This window comes from Protopterus annectens, chromosome 9.part0 (genome assembly GCF_019279795.1).
Source record: "Protopterus annectens isolate FY-2018-M chromosome 9.part0, PAN1.0, whole genome shotgun sequence".
In the NCBI taxonomy this organism is placed as follows: domain Eukaryota; kingdom Metazoa; phylum Chordata; order Ceratodontiformes; family Protopteridae; genus Protopterus; species Protopterus annectens.
The window spans coordinates 880,102,687-880,120,005 of NC_056743.1; the positions used below are offsets into that span (position 1 = coordinate 880,102,687).

A 17,319-nucleotide genomic window follows, 5' to 3' on the forward strand; every position below is an offset into this window, starting at 1 on the left:
AAAATTAAGATTTTTACTTCAAGTTAATTTTTTCACATCAGTTCCCACTGCTCACTGCTTGAGATATCAATCACAGACTGACATTAGAAAATATGGTATGCTAGTACTTGCCATGACAATGCATCACTCTCGAGTTCCTAGTGAACAGCACAGCACACTGGCTCGTAAAGTTATACTGTACCTGTTCACAAAGTTGCCCAAATTATTTAAGAGTTCCGAGTTGTTTTTCAGCAATAAATCATTCCAGCAGAAGGCACTGTCCTGCCCTTCAGGTCGGATATAAAGCAGGTAGAACCTCCAGATATCGGCTGGTATTCCAGTATCCTTGGCCATATCACCAAACACTCCCACACCTCGACTTTTTGAGAACTTCCCATCTTCATAGTTTAGGTACTCTGCCAGACAAAGCATATGTGAGAACTAAACAAAGAAAAGCTATGTTCTTGTTTCATTAATTTTCTTTCATAACAAACTGCTATGAAAATGATCACATAAGACACCATTGTAAATGAGACAATTTTTATTCTCATCTTGCATAAAAAACTGAAGCCCCCAAGAAGTTTCTACATACACTACACTTTATACAACAATGTTTTTCTCACAGTGCAAAAGAAAAGTGCATAAGAAGGAAATGGCCCAATTCATATCATGAATTTGGTGTAACACATGCCTACTAAGGTAGAGTCAAAATGATCAGACCAAAATGAACTTAACTGCACAAAGTAGTGGGTACGGGGTTACATTATAATACACAGCGGCACTTTGTCTAGTCAATATCTGAGGGTGAGGCACTAATTCTCTTGCTAACCTTACCTGTTCCAACAACAAAAATGTAGTTTATCTTGAACAAAATAGACACCAACATTACTTATAAAATGGTTCTCCAAAAAAACATTATTTGCATTATTCAGAGACAGGTTTGACCTGAAAAGAAGGTTTCTGAGATGGAGGAGTCTGAGTAGGAGGAATATGTCTAACGCCCTTCCTACCTTTGGAATGCTGATGACAGTGCAGATTTAGAGGGATAATTTCTATGAAATTTAGGAATAGGGAGACAAAAAAAAGTGCCAATTTTTGCATGACCGTACCCTTATCCTGTAGAGACTTGAACAGGTCAGCTGCAGCTGTCCCAAAATATTCTGATTATCCAGAGGAGCAACCAAAAGCTTGGCTTTAACATCAATAGGCAAGGCTTGACGATGAAACCAGGAATGCCTCATAAAGTATACTTACCATAAATGTAGATGTTCGAGTGTATTCACTGTTGCAGTCATTACATTTGGGTTATTTGCTTGCAGGTAGCCCTCAGTTGGCCTGATTAACAAAGTCTTGGGTCCTGCGTCGGTTGCTGTCCCTTCTTCCATAACGTCAGGTCATCAGGGGTATAAAACATGCAGCCAATGCCATTACATCAGTTTTTCTTGCCCCAGATGTCAGGTGCCCCCCCCCCACTAATGTTAGAAGCTGAGGGTGCAGAATCTGGTTCTCCTGCTGAGACAATAGGGAAGGAGTCTGAGGAAGGTGCCATGGGGAAAACCATGACACACTGCACAGGAGGGGGTACCAGTGTTGGCGTGGCCAGTCTGATGCAATCAAAATCATCCTTGGTTTGTCCGGTTTGATTTTTAGTAGTACTTTGGTGAGCAGAGCCAGAGGGGGAAAGGCATAGACTGATAGGTTTTTCCCGCTGAAGGACAGAGCATCCACTTTCCAAGCTTGTTTGTGGGGAGTCCTTGTGCAAAATTTGTCCAATTGGTAGTTCTGGGGAGAGGCAAACAGGTTTATATCTGCGCTCCCCCATTTGCTTGTCAACATGTTGAAAATCCTTGGTTCCAGTTTCCACTCGTGTAGGTCCATGAGGTTTCTGCTTAGTCCGTCTGCCAGAGTATTTAATTTTCCTGGCAAGAATTGAGCTTGTAGGTGCACTTGGTAGCTCAAGGCTGTGTTCCAAAATGCCATGGCTAGTCTGCAGAGGGGGTAAGAATGTGTAACCCCCTGCTTGTTTATGTACCACATTAACAGCGGTGTTGTCCGTCTTCACCATTAGTTGTCCTGGAAGAATGTGGTCCTTGAAGGCTGTCAGAGCATTCTGTACAGCTAGCATTTCTTTTTGATTGATATGCAGGTGCATCTGACTTGGGTTCCATTTGCCCTGAATGCACTTCCCTGCCAGGTGAGCCCCCCATGCATAATCTGATGCGTCTGTTAGGGTTTGGACGGCAGGGGGTGGTGTGAAAGGTAGTCCCCTGTTTTGTTGGCAGGCCTCAGCCCACCAAAGGAACTCTAGACGTAGGCAAGGTAAGAGAAGAATCATTGCTTCTAGATCCTGAGAATTTTGACACCATAGGCTTTTTAGATACCACTGTAGTTTCCTCATATGCAGTCTTGCATATGGAATTAGAAGAATGCAGGAGGCCATGAACCCCAAGGCTTGCATAGTATTTGTCTTGCAGATAGCATGTTTTTTGTGGCCACTTGTATGAAGTAGGTTGTTAAATGAATTTGTTTCTCTGGCGTGAGGAAAGCCATCTGGGAAGCTGTATTCAAGCTTGCTCTCAGGAATATAACTTGTTGACAGGGTACCAGGTGTGATTTCTTTTCGTTTATGGCATACTCCAGACAAGTTAGAACCCTTTGTACAAAGGCCAGATGACTCAAAAGTATGTCCTGGCTTTCTGCCTGAATTAGACAATCGTCCAGGTATGGGTATATTTGAATATTTCTTTGTCTGCAAAATGCAATGACTGGAGCTAGGCACTTTGTGAAAACCCTGGGCGCAGTAGATAAGCCAAAGGGCAGTGCAGAGAACTGATAATGTGTGTAGCCTGCTTTGAATCGTAGGTATCTTCTGCAAGATTCCCTGACTGGGATGTGCAGGTATGCTTCTTTTAAATCTAGTATTGCCAACCAGGCATCTTTGCCTAGCATAGGAAGCAACTGGTGAAGAGTCAGCATTCTGAATTTTGGAATCTCCAAAAAGTGTTTAGAGTAGACAGGTCCAGGATAGGGCGCCATGAATTGTCTTTTCTGGGTACCAGGAAAATTCTTGAGTAGAAACCTTGTCCCTTTTCCTCTTCTGGTACCAACTGAATAGCCCCCATGCTTAAGAGAGAAAATATTTGGGTTTGGGCCTCTGCCCACTGATTTGGGGGTAGGTCTGGCCACCCGCTTGGTGTTGGCAACGTGTGGAAGTGAAATCTGTATCCCTGGGGCACTAAATTTAAAACCCATTTGTCCAGGGTAATGAGTTCCCAGTTGTTTGCATGAAGAGCAATCTTTCCCCCCCAAAGGGGCAGTCAGTTGATAAGTGCTTGGAAATTTTAAAAGGAAGTCACTGAGACAGTTTACCATGGGGGGAGTCTTATTACTCCCAGATTTGGAAGTGGAGGCCCCCCACTACTTAGTCCTGAGCGTACCCTGGGACTGCAGCCTGGGAGCTCTGCCGGATCTGGGTTTGGACTGAGAAGGTCTGGAAGAGGCAGGAAAGGACCAATTCTTGGAAGGCCAATGCCTACTAAATCTTGGAGGTTGTACTTGTAAAAAAACAGTTTGCATAGATTTAGCCTTTTCTTCCATCTGTTTAAGAACTTTTTCGGCCTTGTTGCCAAACAGGCGGTCCTGGTTCAGGGGAGCATCCAGTAATTTTGCTTTAACATGATCTGGTAGGTATTGCTTCTTAAGCCAAGCATGCCTTCTAAGTACAGACCCAGTTAAAGCAGTCCTGCAAGATGCCTCTAGAGAGTCAAAACCACATTGCAAAGTATGTTTTCCAACCTGTTCAGCTGAATGCAATAAATCCTGTAAATCCTTATTTTCAGCACAATCAGGGAACAACATCATTTTCTGTTTAAGTAATCCAATAATGTGCTGCTGATACTTCAACATATGAAACTGGCAGTTTAAGGCCCTAATGGCCAAAGTTACAGAAATATATATCTTCTTATTCCATCTATCCAGCACCCTGGAGTCTCTATCAGAGGGGGTAGGATTTTTGGCAGTAGTAGCTTTAATGCTCTTGGGCCCCTGTGAAATGGTCTCAGGATCCGCAGTAGGATTTTTGAAAAGGAACTTGTGAGAATCAGGGACCCTGTAATATCTATCAGGTTTTCTGGGAGCAGGAGGCAGAGAGTCAGGAGCCAAGCCAGATTCTGCAAATGCATCATCAACAATGTCTAGTACAGGAGGTATGGCTAGAGGCCTGTGCTGGGGCAAGAGTAAGAAATCCCTAAGCCTCTTTTTAGAATCAGTGAAATCCTGACTTTCCCAACGAAAATGCTCCCTGACAGTATGCAAGGTTTCACCAAAAGAGAAATTCTCTGGGGGGGAAACAGAGGGAATGGAGTTCTCAGCATCAGAATCCTCATAGGTAGAGAAGGGTAAATCCTGGTCATCAGAACAACAGAAATTTCAGAATCCTGGCCAGAAGTATCATAAACAAACTCAGTCCTAGGTCTCTTAGAGGGGAAAGGCTAGCTTCCCCTGATTAGAGTAATAAGGTCTTCAGCCATTCTTATCATCTGTTTTTTAGGCATAGAGGCCTGACCATGCGGTCTGGGCGTCAGTTTTTTAGGCATGGTTTGAGATTTAGGCCTTGAAGAAGAAGATGGCGTCAGTTTAGTACGCAAGTCAGTAGGCCTGAATACACTCTCAGAAGCCAGTGCCTGCACAGCGGCTCCAGACCCATCCAAGGTAGAGACATCTGCAGCTTCCACAGTTGAAGCATCTCGCGGCATACCGGACTCCGAATAGGTCTCAGTAGAGGCCTGCGAATCAGAAGTAGCGGGTATCAGGGACTGCGAAAGCACCTCACTGAGTACTGGCGAATTGGCGACCGGCTTAGAAGCGTCGTCGACAGTTTTGAACCTATGCGGCCTGACTCTCTCTTTATATTTGCGTTTTTTTCGGAATGTCGGTAGTCGGAAGGCTGACCAAAGACATATCAGGATAATTGAACCGAGCACCAAAATATTTAGAAGCGTAAATAGACTGACAACGGATAGTTTGTGGTTTAAATAAGGAACAAAACCGACAGCGTGGTACGCCGTGGTCAGGGCCTAGGCAAAGAATACAGTACCAATGAAAATCTTTATAAGGTATTTGCTTTCCACAAGTAATGCAATTATTTACTTTTACTGACCTCGGTTAAGAGCAAGAAAAAGTTTCTCCAACGGGGTACTTTGCTTTTAGTTGAAGACTTTGGTTCTGAAAGTCAAAAATGAAAATTTCAGGAGTTGGCCAACCGGCACTTGCGAACTGCTTCTGCTTCGGGCACCGCATGGCAAGAAAGACTGATGTAATGGCATCGGCTGCATGTTTTATACCCCTGAAGACCTGACGTCATGGAAGAAGGGGCAGCAACCGACGCAGGACCCAAGACTTTGTTAATCAGGCTGACTGCATTTGATGGAGTGACAAGCAAACTGGGAAATGGACCCTAGCAGGGAAAGAACAGTTTTTACCTTCAGAATCAGGTAGATTAGACACAACCTTTGTTGTCTGAAAAAGGAGAGCTAAGACAAACCTGGTCATATGGGTTTGACAACTTATGGAACAAAAAGACAATGTGGCAGCAGTGTAGACCTTCTTACCCAATCTCTCCCTAGCCCTACTATCCTTATCTAAAGTAAGGAACTTAGAGGAGGGCAAAATTTAGAAGCACGGAGACCGGATCAGAGAAGGGGGAGACCAGGAAGCCCTGGAGGGAGAAGACCGCTTAGCCGGGGGGGGGGGGCTGAAGTGGAGGCCACGGCCCGCCGCTTGTGGTGCTTCTCCCTCCTTTTTTCATTCCTGGCCTCCCTCTCTTCCGGAGCTGCAGCAGGAGTTTGAGTCCCGACCGGAGGGAGAGAGGCAGGAGTGGCCGCCACCGAAGCCGGGGAGGAGGCCACAGAATCACCAGAAGCCGAAGCCGAATCCGGGGGCAAAAGTCCCGCTAGGATCAGCTTCGACTTCCGGTCCTTTAGTGCCCTGGGGTTGAACGCCGTGCAGATGGAACACCCAGAGGAATGGTGTTCAACCCCAAGGCACCGCACACACCGAGTGTGGCCATCCGCTGGGGAGAGCTTATGGCCACACTCGGTGCACTTGGAAAAGATGGGTTTTGGGGCCTCAGACATCTTAAAGAAAAACCCACTCATTAGGCCCCAAACACAAAACACACAGAAGCTACGACCAGCAAAGGGGAGGGAGGGTAAGTTTAACTAAAAGGGTATAGACTAGGGTAGTTTTAGCCAAAAAAAAAGGGAACCTGACCACAAAACACACTCGTACACTTAAGGGGATAATAAAAAAATTTAAAAACTCTCACAAGACCCTACAAAACCAGGAGCTCAAAAACCTAGCTGCTGACAAGAAGCGCGGCAAACTAGATCTGAGGTCAGTCAGGGTTGGCAGGGGATTATGGGTGAAGGGGAGGAGCTAGAAGCTCGGATCTAAGCTATGAAAGATTGCCTGCTCGGATCCGAGGATGGATCCGATTCCCAAAGGTTGCTGACAAATGAAGTTAACTACTTCAGATCAAAAGTTTGCAGTCCTCAGGCACCTTGTAGAACCTATCAAGTTTCTTGGGGGCTGAGAGCTGAAAAAACAACAGAAAAGGTGTCCAAGAGAGCTGCCAAAACAGAAGGAACTGCAGATGGCTTATGTGACTCCAGCTGTAAAAGCTCATAGTATAATTTTTTGAATGTCAGAGACCTGAGAACAGTCCCATTTAAAACATACCATTATGCGAGCTATGGTATCTCCAAAAGATAATTCCTCCAAAGGGGAATCTAGGCTCCAAGACTCTTCTTATTCTCAACCATAATCTAGAGAAGGAATTTGAGAAAAGTAAGCTAGGGATTCTTCTCCAGAATCCCAAGTCCTCATCAGAAGAATCCATTTTCCTTGCCATCTTAACAGGAGTGGAAGACCAAGGAGGAACAGGGACTGACACCCCTTGGTGAAGCTTCAAGGCCATCAAGGCACTGAACAGGTCTTGGGTAAAATAAGCCTAAGCAGTTCAGGCCCTTGGAGAGGTTTAATAAGAGTACCAGGAACCTTTTCCCAGACTAAAATTTGAGGAATCCCCTTAGGCCCCTCAGAAATAATCAACCACGGTTCCCCCCTCAATATTCAAAGCAGACATCTGTAAAGCCTCAGAGGACGTGCAAGAACTTGGATCCAAACTGATGTCCACAGGGGTCACGGCAGAGGACTCTGAAGCAAGCACCAGATGGTTTTCAGGGCTATCACTTGCTTCTAGAGAGATGCCCAGTGGAGGCTAGACAGCAACAGGACCAGGCCTAGACTTCTTGACTCTCTTCTTAGAAGACAACTGCCCCTTGGGGTGTAAGGATTCGGCTGTAGCACCTTCAGCCAACAATTTAAGATGTTGGTTTTCCAGGTATATGGATGGAGACGATAAGCAACTATGAAGGGTCTTGGGGATAAATGCTTGACATATAGTGCACTGCATATGATCATGGGAAGCATCTAAGCAAAAAAAAAGACACTGGTTGTGAAGGTTTTTATGGGGACTCTGCCTTCAACACTGACATTTTCCCTTTTTGGATGACTTGAACTCCAAGTAAGCAAAGAAAAAATAAAATAGAGAAGAAACCCCAACAGGTCACTTATCTGAAATGGCTTGGTAACCAGCACAGCAAAGTGTGTTCAGCCCAACGTCTGACAATGGTATTCAGACTGGCTACAAAGAGGTTCTGGGTAACTGCCTCCATAAGTTACCTTTATGCATTAAACCCAGTGTGGGGAGCATACAAGTGATTTATGGCATCTACATGATCTAAAGGCTTTGCTATACTGGCTGGATGTTGGGTTATCTTTGGCAGGAAATTCCAGTCAGTAAAGAAAACTGCAACAGTGATATGTAAGAACATCAATAATTCTGTCATTACTGTAACATCAAGCAAGAACTCTGTAGCTTGCAACTGACTGTGTTTCACAAATAACAACATGGATATAGGGCTGCTGAGACACAAAGTTTAAGGACTAAAGCATAACACCTTAAGCCATTAACTAAATTGCCAAATATGGTTATAACTTAGATACCTGTTGCTATGAGATGATTGACCTTTGTATAGTTATCATCTGCACCGATGAGAGAGCATGGGAAGATGACGCTGTGGAATGGCACATTGTCTTTTGCCATGAAGTTGTACAACTGAACCTTAAAAAGAAAAGCAAGTTAAATATACATGAAGTTGTACAACTGAACCTTAAAAAGAAAAGCAAGTTAAATATAGCGTGATCTGAAGTCAGTCCCTAGCATACAGACAAGCTACTATAGTCTGGAAGCTGCAGTAGAAAATAATGAATTAAACCATTAACTTATGCACTTGACATATGAAGGAGCTCTCTATATAACAATAAAATAAATGGATTAAATCTACTGCACACAGGCCTCGTGTGAAATTTTATTAAGCACAGCAACTCAAGTTACAAATACTGTTGCATTTCAAACATAACCTAAAATTTCCTGGTTTCTACATCAGGTATTGCAAGTCTAGAGCAACAGTCACCAGTCTGATTACGTCTAGTATGTTGTCAGCCATATCTAGTACAAAGGATACATCTGGTTCACTGATAAAATAAAAATCAACTTTATATAGATATCTAAAACCCCCCTTGACATGCATGTGCGCAGGTGCTCTCACACACACACACACACACACACACACACACACACACACACACACACACACACACACACACACACACACACACACACACACCTGTCAATCTGGTTATTGTCAAAGAGGTAAAACAACTTATTGCCTTTAGACAGGGATACCATTCTGGACAAAAAAGATGAAAAGCACACAGAAATATGAAGCTTTAATGAGTTCCAATTTTGTGCAACTACAGCATTCTGATTCTACTATCACTCAACTCATCTCTGTCTAGTGTCTTTACTTATAATTTTATTGTCATTGGGATGTAACACTGACTCTCTAAAATTCATCAATGATTAGCAAATTGTGCAGTGAAAATGAGCGCATGTAGAGGCAATATGATTCAGAGACACTGCATGATGCTGCAAGGGTCAAAACAGTGAAGCACATAATGCATGCTAATAAGTGCATAATGACACAAAAATGAGACATGACATGCAAATGAACCACAGTGTGCATGCAAATAATGAAACCCCAAGTAGCAGACTGATTCAGAAGTATATCAAAGATGCACAGCTTGCAGTGGTGCGTGCTTGTTTTTTTTACACCTAGACTCTTGAGATATGTCAGCAGTACTGCAAGCCCATTTTGCACCAAGAATCTTAGTGTATCTGAGGAAAGTAATGTTAGGAATAGTAGAAGATACAGCTCAGTACATTTATTAATACCCACTCTCAGAGCCAGTGCCCCTGATGTCATGCATTGACTATCTGTGATAATGAAAGGTGGCATAGGCAGTACATGACATGCCACTATTTGAGTGATCAACAGATTGTGGACTGTTTCTGTGTGGATAGGGACACACTATGGGACCCTGGCAAACTGTCACCCACAAATGTAATCGGGGGTGGGGTGGGGGGGGGGTGGATGGCATCTCATTTCTGTGGATACTAAGATAGGTGAAACTTTAATCATCTAAGCTTCAGGGACCTTTCAGCAACCTACTGGAGATATATTAGGGGTATCGCGGGTGGCAGTCTCACAAATTCTGAACCAGTTCTTTGACAATATACAGCAGCATACTGAGGATCATACCTGGCTCCCCAAGGCTAGAGAGTACAGCAATACCACCATGAAGGCATTTTACAACATTGCCTCCCTCCATGATGTCCTGGGAGTCAATGACTACATACACATTGCCATCAAGGCTACACCTGGTCCAGAGATGGTATGCTATATCACCACAAACAGCTTGCACTCCCAACAACTGTCAGGTGATTTGTAATACACAGGGCATTATTTATAATGTGTCCATGTGCCACTGGAACAGTTCCCATGGTTCTCACATCTGTCAGAATTCCAAATGATACCAAATATTTTTGTGAGGGGATTTCCTACAGAGTTATCAAATTGGTAAGTGCACATACATAGGACAGATAGACATGTCTACACATACAGGTACCATACAAGCAAGAAGCAGGCCATATATAATACATTGTATACATTGTTGAATATCCCCTAGAGCCCTGGTTAATGAAGCCTCCCCACCCCATTTGCAACCCCCAGACCATGCAGAAAACAGACTACAAAGTGATGCATACTGAAACACATATTACAGTGGAGCAGGTGTTTCATCTCCTCTAGAGATGTTTCCACTGCTTAGATACATCAAGAGGGGCACAGCAATACAGTCCTGAAATCTGCAGCAAGATGTCTGTAATGTGTGCAATGTCTGTCCTTAACACAGTGCAGTGCATTATACTGCACTGCAACTGACATTACTTAACATCCTGAACTAACAAAAGGGTGGTTTGTGCCAGCACAACTTATCCAAGTTCCCCACAATACGAGGAACTGCTCATCCTGGCTGGTGAGTGCCACCAAAATCTCCTTAGCTTCAGTGAGATGCTTAAAAAGATGGCAGTCCGCTACCTATGATGGAACTGGCACAGTGTCTAGTGCCTCTTCCTTTGTACAGAGTTATCCATCCTTACCCCTTCTTCAAACCTGTGTACAGAGTTATCTATCCTTAACCCTTCTTCAAACCTGTTGCAGAGATCTAGTATGTCTAATCACAGCATTCACATCCTACACCACTCATTGCAAAGTCTGGTCTCAATACTACTGGTTTGTGGCAGCTTTGCCTAGGAGGAGCATATCACATATGTGAAGGTCATGAAATACTATGTTTTCTCCTGAAATGGAAATTTTTCTAGATGTTTCTTTCATCACACAGCCAAATCAAGTCATTCAGTGTGTGCGCATGGTACGCTGTGGGACAGTCAGTATTCTGACTACCTTCCTCCATTCCTTTACGTACCTGTTTACCTGCCATATGTTAAGTGTTGCACAGCCTTCCCTTCCTTCTTCACCATTTCTATACTGTACACATGGCCATAAGCTGCTACATCCCTTTATGGACCTGTTTATTAGCTGCTGTTAAAGTTATGCACAGACTTCCCCCTCCATTACATGCTATAGCCATGCCTCAGCATATGTCCTTGGAACCCCAATCTCTCCCCCCAAGGATCCACTGTACAACATTGACCCCAAAACCATATGCAAATGATGCAGTGTTATGCCATCGCAATGGGTTTTCCAGTTGCACTACAGCTTGATGTCTGCCTCAGTTCACCAGAAGTTTTGTGTTTGCTGATGTACTTTACCAGGTGGGATTCCTTCTTAAACTCCATCTTTAGGTCTATAAAGCTGCAAGTTAGAAACAACTCTGATCCAAAACAATACCAAAACAGCAAAATCTTCAAAAGTCAGGAATCGAAAAAGAGTTTGCTTTTGGATTTGACTTTGGTTCCTGTTTTTCGATTCCTGACTTTTGAAGATTTTGCTGTTTTGGTATTGTTTTGGATCAGAGTTGTTTCTATCTGAAGGTGTGTGGAGTGGAGTTTGTGTAATTATAAAGCTGCAAGCCTAAAGATTTTCTACTGAAGTTCATTTATTCCACAGCTGTACAATACTGATCGGGGTTGCATAAAATGGTGCTGACACTTTACATTGTGTTAAGAAGAGTCAAATTAGCATGGTGATTATACTGTTATGGTTACTAAGTGCTACTATTTCCAAATCATAGTCAGAGTACATTGCACTAACCAGATATTCAGGGGCTGGCCACACATGCCGTGGTGACCACAAGGCAGGTGCACTGCTATAGAGCTGTAGCATTGGTACACTGCAGAACAATATTGAGAAACCTGATTTACAAAAGTGTGCTTGTTAGCATGGGGGGGGAGGGGCACGCACACTATCATTTTGTTCCTACAGCACACTTTAGTGAGTGGCTATGGCTATTTCATGTGCTGTGGAATGAAAAGCTCTAGCAAAGTGTGCCAGACAGCAAGATTTTCTTGTTTTTCCTGCAATGGAACTATCTGGAGTAACTACCTGCTATGGGATTATGAAATGACTTTTGTGGTTGGTGCATTCCTGGCATCACTTACAGTATGGAGCAGTGTTTGCATCACTAACATAACCTAAGATAGTGCCACCCTGACAATGAAGGGGCAAAGGTTAAGAAGAGACAGCCAGAGATGTACTGTAAGCATTTTTTATTTTTTCACTGAAGTACTACATTCAGGTATCTTAATCTGTTTTACACACATACTTGGAACTGCAGACTTTGTTTTACAGTAGAGAAATGAACATGGCTGGATGTTGCTGAATGCAAAAGCGACTCACCTGCAAGAGTAGGCTGTATATGATGCCTATGCCAATCCATCGTACTACTGCAAATGTGTTGCCAACATGCATGCATACTTATTTTTCCCAGCGTGCCATCCTTCAGCAGATCCAGTTGTGGAAAAGAAGGTGAGGCCATATTCACCTCACTCTACACCAGCTGAATACACTGATGATGGGTTGTCAATAAACACCAGGGCTTCTCAGAACAGGGGGGAGACAATGGTTTACTTTTTGGTGGTGATCTGGAGGGGTGAATGGTGCCCCCCATGGTCACTTCTCAGGAGAGGAAGTGATGATGCCTCTTCTGACAGCTGTACATAAGGGTCTGCTCAGTCTCCTGGTGTTGGATGTGAAGGCTGGAGGTGGCTCAGATGCAGCATCAAATGGATGATCACCTTGGAAACTTGGAGTGTCTTCTATCACAGCTCAAGGAGCTGCATAACCAGCCCCTACAAAATCAGTTACTGCGGCAAGTGAAGCCTGGATTTGTTGCCCTCTTGGCTGGGCTGGAATCCAACAATGCGGAGACCCTATCCTACTCCTATTATAGTTTTATCCCTACTTTATGAGTCATTCACCATTTCTTGATCTTTGTCCAACTCTTCCCATCATCTATCCACCCTCTGTAAACCTGTTCACATTCACTGCCCTCTCAACCTCTTATCTAAAGCCTATTTAGAGTGTGATTTTTTGCCTACCCCTGCTACCTGCCCTTCTCCTGCTATCACAACCATAACCTTCCTCACCGACCTTTCTTTTCTACATATGAAAAATGTCTTTCCCTCAAGGAGGAAATAAAAATACCCTTGATCACAGTCACAGTTTATGTGTACCCCTGTGTGTTTTAATCTAATGCTATTTCCCCCTTTCCTATTTTCTTATCTCATTTCTTCCTCATGCTGAACAGGTTGGCACTTTGACATTCAGACACTCGGTGGTCTGATGGCCACTTCGCTGCCCTTCTTCTACTGGACTAAAAGCTGCAGCTATGTAGAGTTACACTGCAAGCATGGGCTCTCACTGAATCACACACACACTAGCCTGCCTTCCTTGCCCAAGTCAGACTGGTCAAGGGTCCTACTGTAGTGTGGTTGCAGCTGTCGAGCAGCCTACCACTGTTTCTCCCATTAGCACTGTGTTTCTCTTTATTTATGTAGCCCATCACTCTGACTGACAGAGCTAGTCAAGACCTAATACATGTCTGATTAGTTATGTAGCTAGACGTACAGGGGACCCCGTTGAAAATTATTACTGTGCAGGCTATGAATCTTAAACTGACCTATTAGTAAAGTAATAACAGCTCCTCAACAGGAACACTCCAGTAAGAAATAACTTTGTGCCATACCTAAATTTTACAAATAAAACATTTTAATCTATTCACTCCCTTGAGTGAAAAGTTAAAACTTTATTGTAGCCTATGCTTCTATTCATCTTACAAAAATCATGTTGAATCCCAAAGCTAAGGATGGGTGGTGGAACTAAACAGGGTTTGGAGAGGCTGGTAGGCCCTGCAGAACTGCAGTGGCAAAGCCAGCTCTGGTTTTAGAGTACAGAGGTAAGTGATAGTGCTTGGTGAAGGTGTGCACTGAACTCCAAGTGGCAGCCTCCAAAATATCCTTGGTTGGTACCCCTCTGAGGAAGGCTGTTGATGTTGCTGTAGCCCTGGTGGAATGGGGCCTGATGTTACCAGGCACAGATTTCCCATGGTGTGTGTAGCAGAAATGGATACAATGTTCTATCCATTTTGAAATGGTCTGTTTTGAGATAGCTTTTCCTTGAGATCCCGCAGCATAGGATACAAAGAGCTGGTCAGATTTTCTGAACGCCTTAGTTTTATCCAAGTAGTAATGTAATTCCTTGAGATCCTGTAGCATAGGATACAAAGAGCTGATCAGATTTTCTGAACGCCTTAGTTTTATCCAAGTAGTAATGTAATTGCCTGTGAATGTCCAAAGAGTGAAGGAGCCTTTCCCCTTTGTTCTGGTGGTTTGGATAAAAGGTGGGCAAATGAATGGTTTGGTTTAGGGCCACAATGGATACCACCTTTGGCATAAAAGAAGGGTTACTTCGTAAAGAGACTCTGTCTTGATGAAAAATGATGAAAGGCTCCATTGCCATTAGGGCCTGTAGTTCTGAGACTCTTCGTGCTGAACATATTGCTAGCAGCAGGGCAGCTTTCCATGATAGGAACTGTAGATCAGCAGTGAAAGCTGGTTCAAAGGGCGGAAGTGATAGCTTTTCCAGAACAAAGTTGAGATCCCAAGTTGGTGTTGGCGCTCTCAGGGGCAGTCTTATGTTCTTAGCCCCTCTGAGGAACTGTCTTAGTAATGGATGTAAAAAAATAGGAGGATCCGTGTTGTACTGAGCTGAAATCGCTGAGGCGTGGATCTTAATAGATGAGAAGGAAAGTCCTTTGTGCAATATCTCAGTTAAATATTGAAGAATCTGAGGAATATTTGGGACTAGGGGATTTAGGCCTTTAGCCTGGTTCCAGGTGCAGAATCTTTTCCATTTGTCTGAATAGACTTCCCTGGTGCTAGGCCTTCTGGCTTCCAGAATGACGTCCATCACAGCTTTAGAGAGAGAAGTGTTGACTAGTTATTTAGGCAATTTGCCATGCAGCCAGATTTAAAGTCTTGAGCTGGCCGTGTAGAATCTGATTGTTTTGCTGAGTGAGCAGGTGAGGAATTGTAGGCAAAATCCATGGTGGGCCTTGAGCCATGTTCCTTAGTATTGGATACCAGTGTTGGCATGGCCAGTCTGGAGCAATGAGTATTATTTGTGGCCTCTCTAATCTGGCTTTCAGCAGCACCTTTGCCAGAAGAGGTAGTGGAGGAAAGGTATACACTGTCAATGTTTTCCAACTGAATGAGAGGGCGTCCACTTTCCAAGCGCTTGTGTGGTATGTCCTTGTGCAGAATTTCCGTAGTTGGCAGTTTTGGGGGGAAACAAACAGATCTATGTCTGGGCTCCCCCATTTTTGAGTCATCACTGTGAATACTTGTGGATCTAGTTTCCACTCGTGAGGATCTGTGATGTTTCTGCTTAGATCGTCTGCCAGTGTGTTTTTCTTTCCTGGCAGGAATTGTGCTTGTAGTTGAACTTGGTAGGTCAGAGCTGTGTTCCACAAGGTCATTGCTTGTCTGCATAGGAGGTAGGAGTGTGTGCCCCCTTGCTTGTTTATGTACAACATCACTGTGGTGTTGTCCGTCTTTATTAGGAGTTGTCCTGGATGTAGGAGGTCCTTGAAAGCTGTTACGGCATTTTGTACAGCTAGCATCTCCTTTTGATTGATATGTAGGTGCCTTTGGTTTGCAGGCCATTCGCCCTGAATACACTGTCCTGCCATGTGTGCTTCCCGGGCATAACCTGATGCATCTGCTGTTATAGTTTGCCTGGCTGTGGGTAAGGTGAAAGGCTGACCCTTGTTTAGGTGACATGCCTGAGCCCACCATAGAAACTCCTGTTGAAGGCAGGGGATGAGTGGAATTATTGTTTCCAAGCTGTGGCTGTGTTGAGCTTTTCAGATACCATTGGAGTTTCCTCATATGCAGTTTTGCAAATGGTATTAGTAGTATGCAAGATGCCATGAATCCCAAGGCCTGCAGGATTTTTCTTGCAGGGAGTTGGGTCTTTGTTGCCATCATTTTGAAGTATCGAGTCAGATGTCTTTGCTTGTCTGACGTGAGGTAAGCCATCTGGGCCGTTGTATTTAAGCTGGCACCCAGGAATATTATGTCTTATGAGGGCACTAGTTTTGACTTATTTTCGTTTACTGTGTACCCTAGGCAACTTAGAAGGTTTTTGACAAACGCCAGATGCTTTAAGAGAATGTCTTTGCTTTCTGCTTGAATAAGGCAGTCGTCCAGGTATGGATATATTTGAATCCCTCTCTGTCTGCAGTATGCAATTACTGGTGCCAGGCATATTGTGAAGACCCTGGGCGCAGTAGATAAGCCAAAGGGCAGTGCAGAGAATTGGTAATGGGTTGAACCTGCAATAAATTGGAGGTATCTTCTGCAATTTTGCCTGATAGGGACATGCAGGTATGCCTCCTTGAGGTCCAATGTTACTAGCCAAGCCTTCTTGCCCAGCATGGGAAGAAGTAGCTGTAGTGTTAGCATCTTGAATTTGGGTACTTTCAGTTATGTGTTTAGAATTGAGAGGTCCAGAATGGGTCTCCAGGCTTTGTCCTTTCGGGGAACTAGAAACAGTCTTGAGTAAAATCCTTGTCCTTGCTCCTGTGTAGGAACCTGATGAATGGCTCTCATGCCCATGAGAGCTGAAATTTGCTTTTGAGCCTCTGCCCATTGGTTTGGTGGCAGGTTTGGCATTCCTTTTATCCTTGGTAAAGTGTGAAAGTGGAATCTGTAGCTTTGAAATACAATATTTAGGACCCATTTGTCTTTTGTGATGATGTGCCAATTGTCTGCGAAAAGAGCTAGTTTTCCCCCCAAGGGAGCTGCCAAGAGAGTTTTGCTTGGTATTCTGAGGGGTATTTCATTGTGTTTGTCTTCTGGTAGTTTGAGACCTGTCTTCTCCTCCTTTTTGGGTTGTGGCACTCCATTGTCGAGGCTGGTAAGAGCCTTGTGGCTGGCCTCTGCCTCTTGGGTGTCTGTATCTACCCCTCTGTGGTCTGGCAGAAGCTGGAAAGGACCAGTTTTTGGTTGGCCAATTTCTGCTGAAACAAGGAGGTTGAACCTGTAAGAAATCCTTGACCGTCTGCATAGATTTTGCCTTATCCTCCATTTTCTTTAAAACTACTTCTGCTTTTACACTAAATAAAACATCCTGCTGTAAGGGTGCGTCCAATAACTTTGCTTTAAAATGATCAGGCAAAGTTTGTTCTTTTAACCAAGCATGCCTACATATGACAGACCCAGTCACTGCTGCTTTACAAGAAGCTTCCAATGAATCAAATCCACATTGCAAAGTATGTTTTCCCACTTGTTCAGCTGAATGTAACAAATCTTGCATTTCCTTGTAATCTGGTTGGTCTGTATGTGCGAGCATT

At 43.9% G+C, this 17,319-nt stretch overlaps 1 protein-coding gene across 1 annotated transcript in view; it reads right to left on the reverse strand.

The window, feature by feature from the left end:
- The window catches only part of MARS1 (methionyl-tRNA synthetase 1), a gene marked incomplete in the record, with an annotated part of 618,581 nt that overhangs the window by 120,121 nt on the left and 481,141 nt on the right, over positions 1–17,319 (reverse strand). Inside the window, 2 exon segments of the mRNA XM_044083612.1 lie at positions 182–395; positions 8,047–8,164. Of these exon segments, the coding sequence (XP_043939547.1) occupies positions 182–395; positions 8,047–8,164 (332 nt within the window).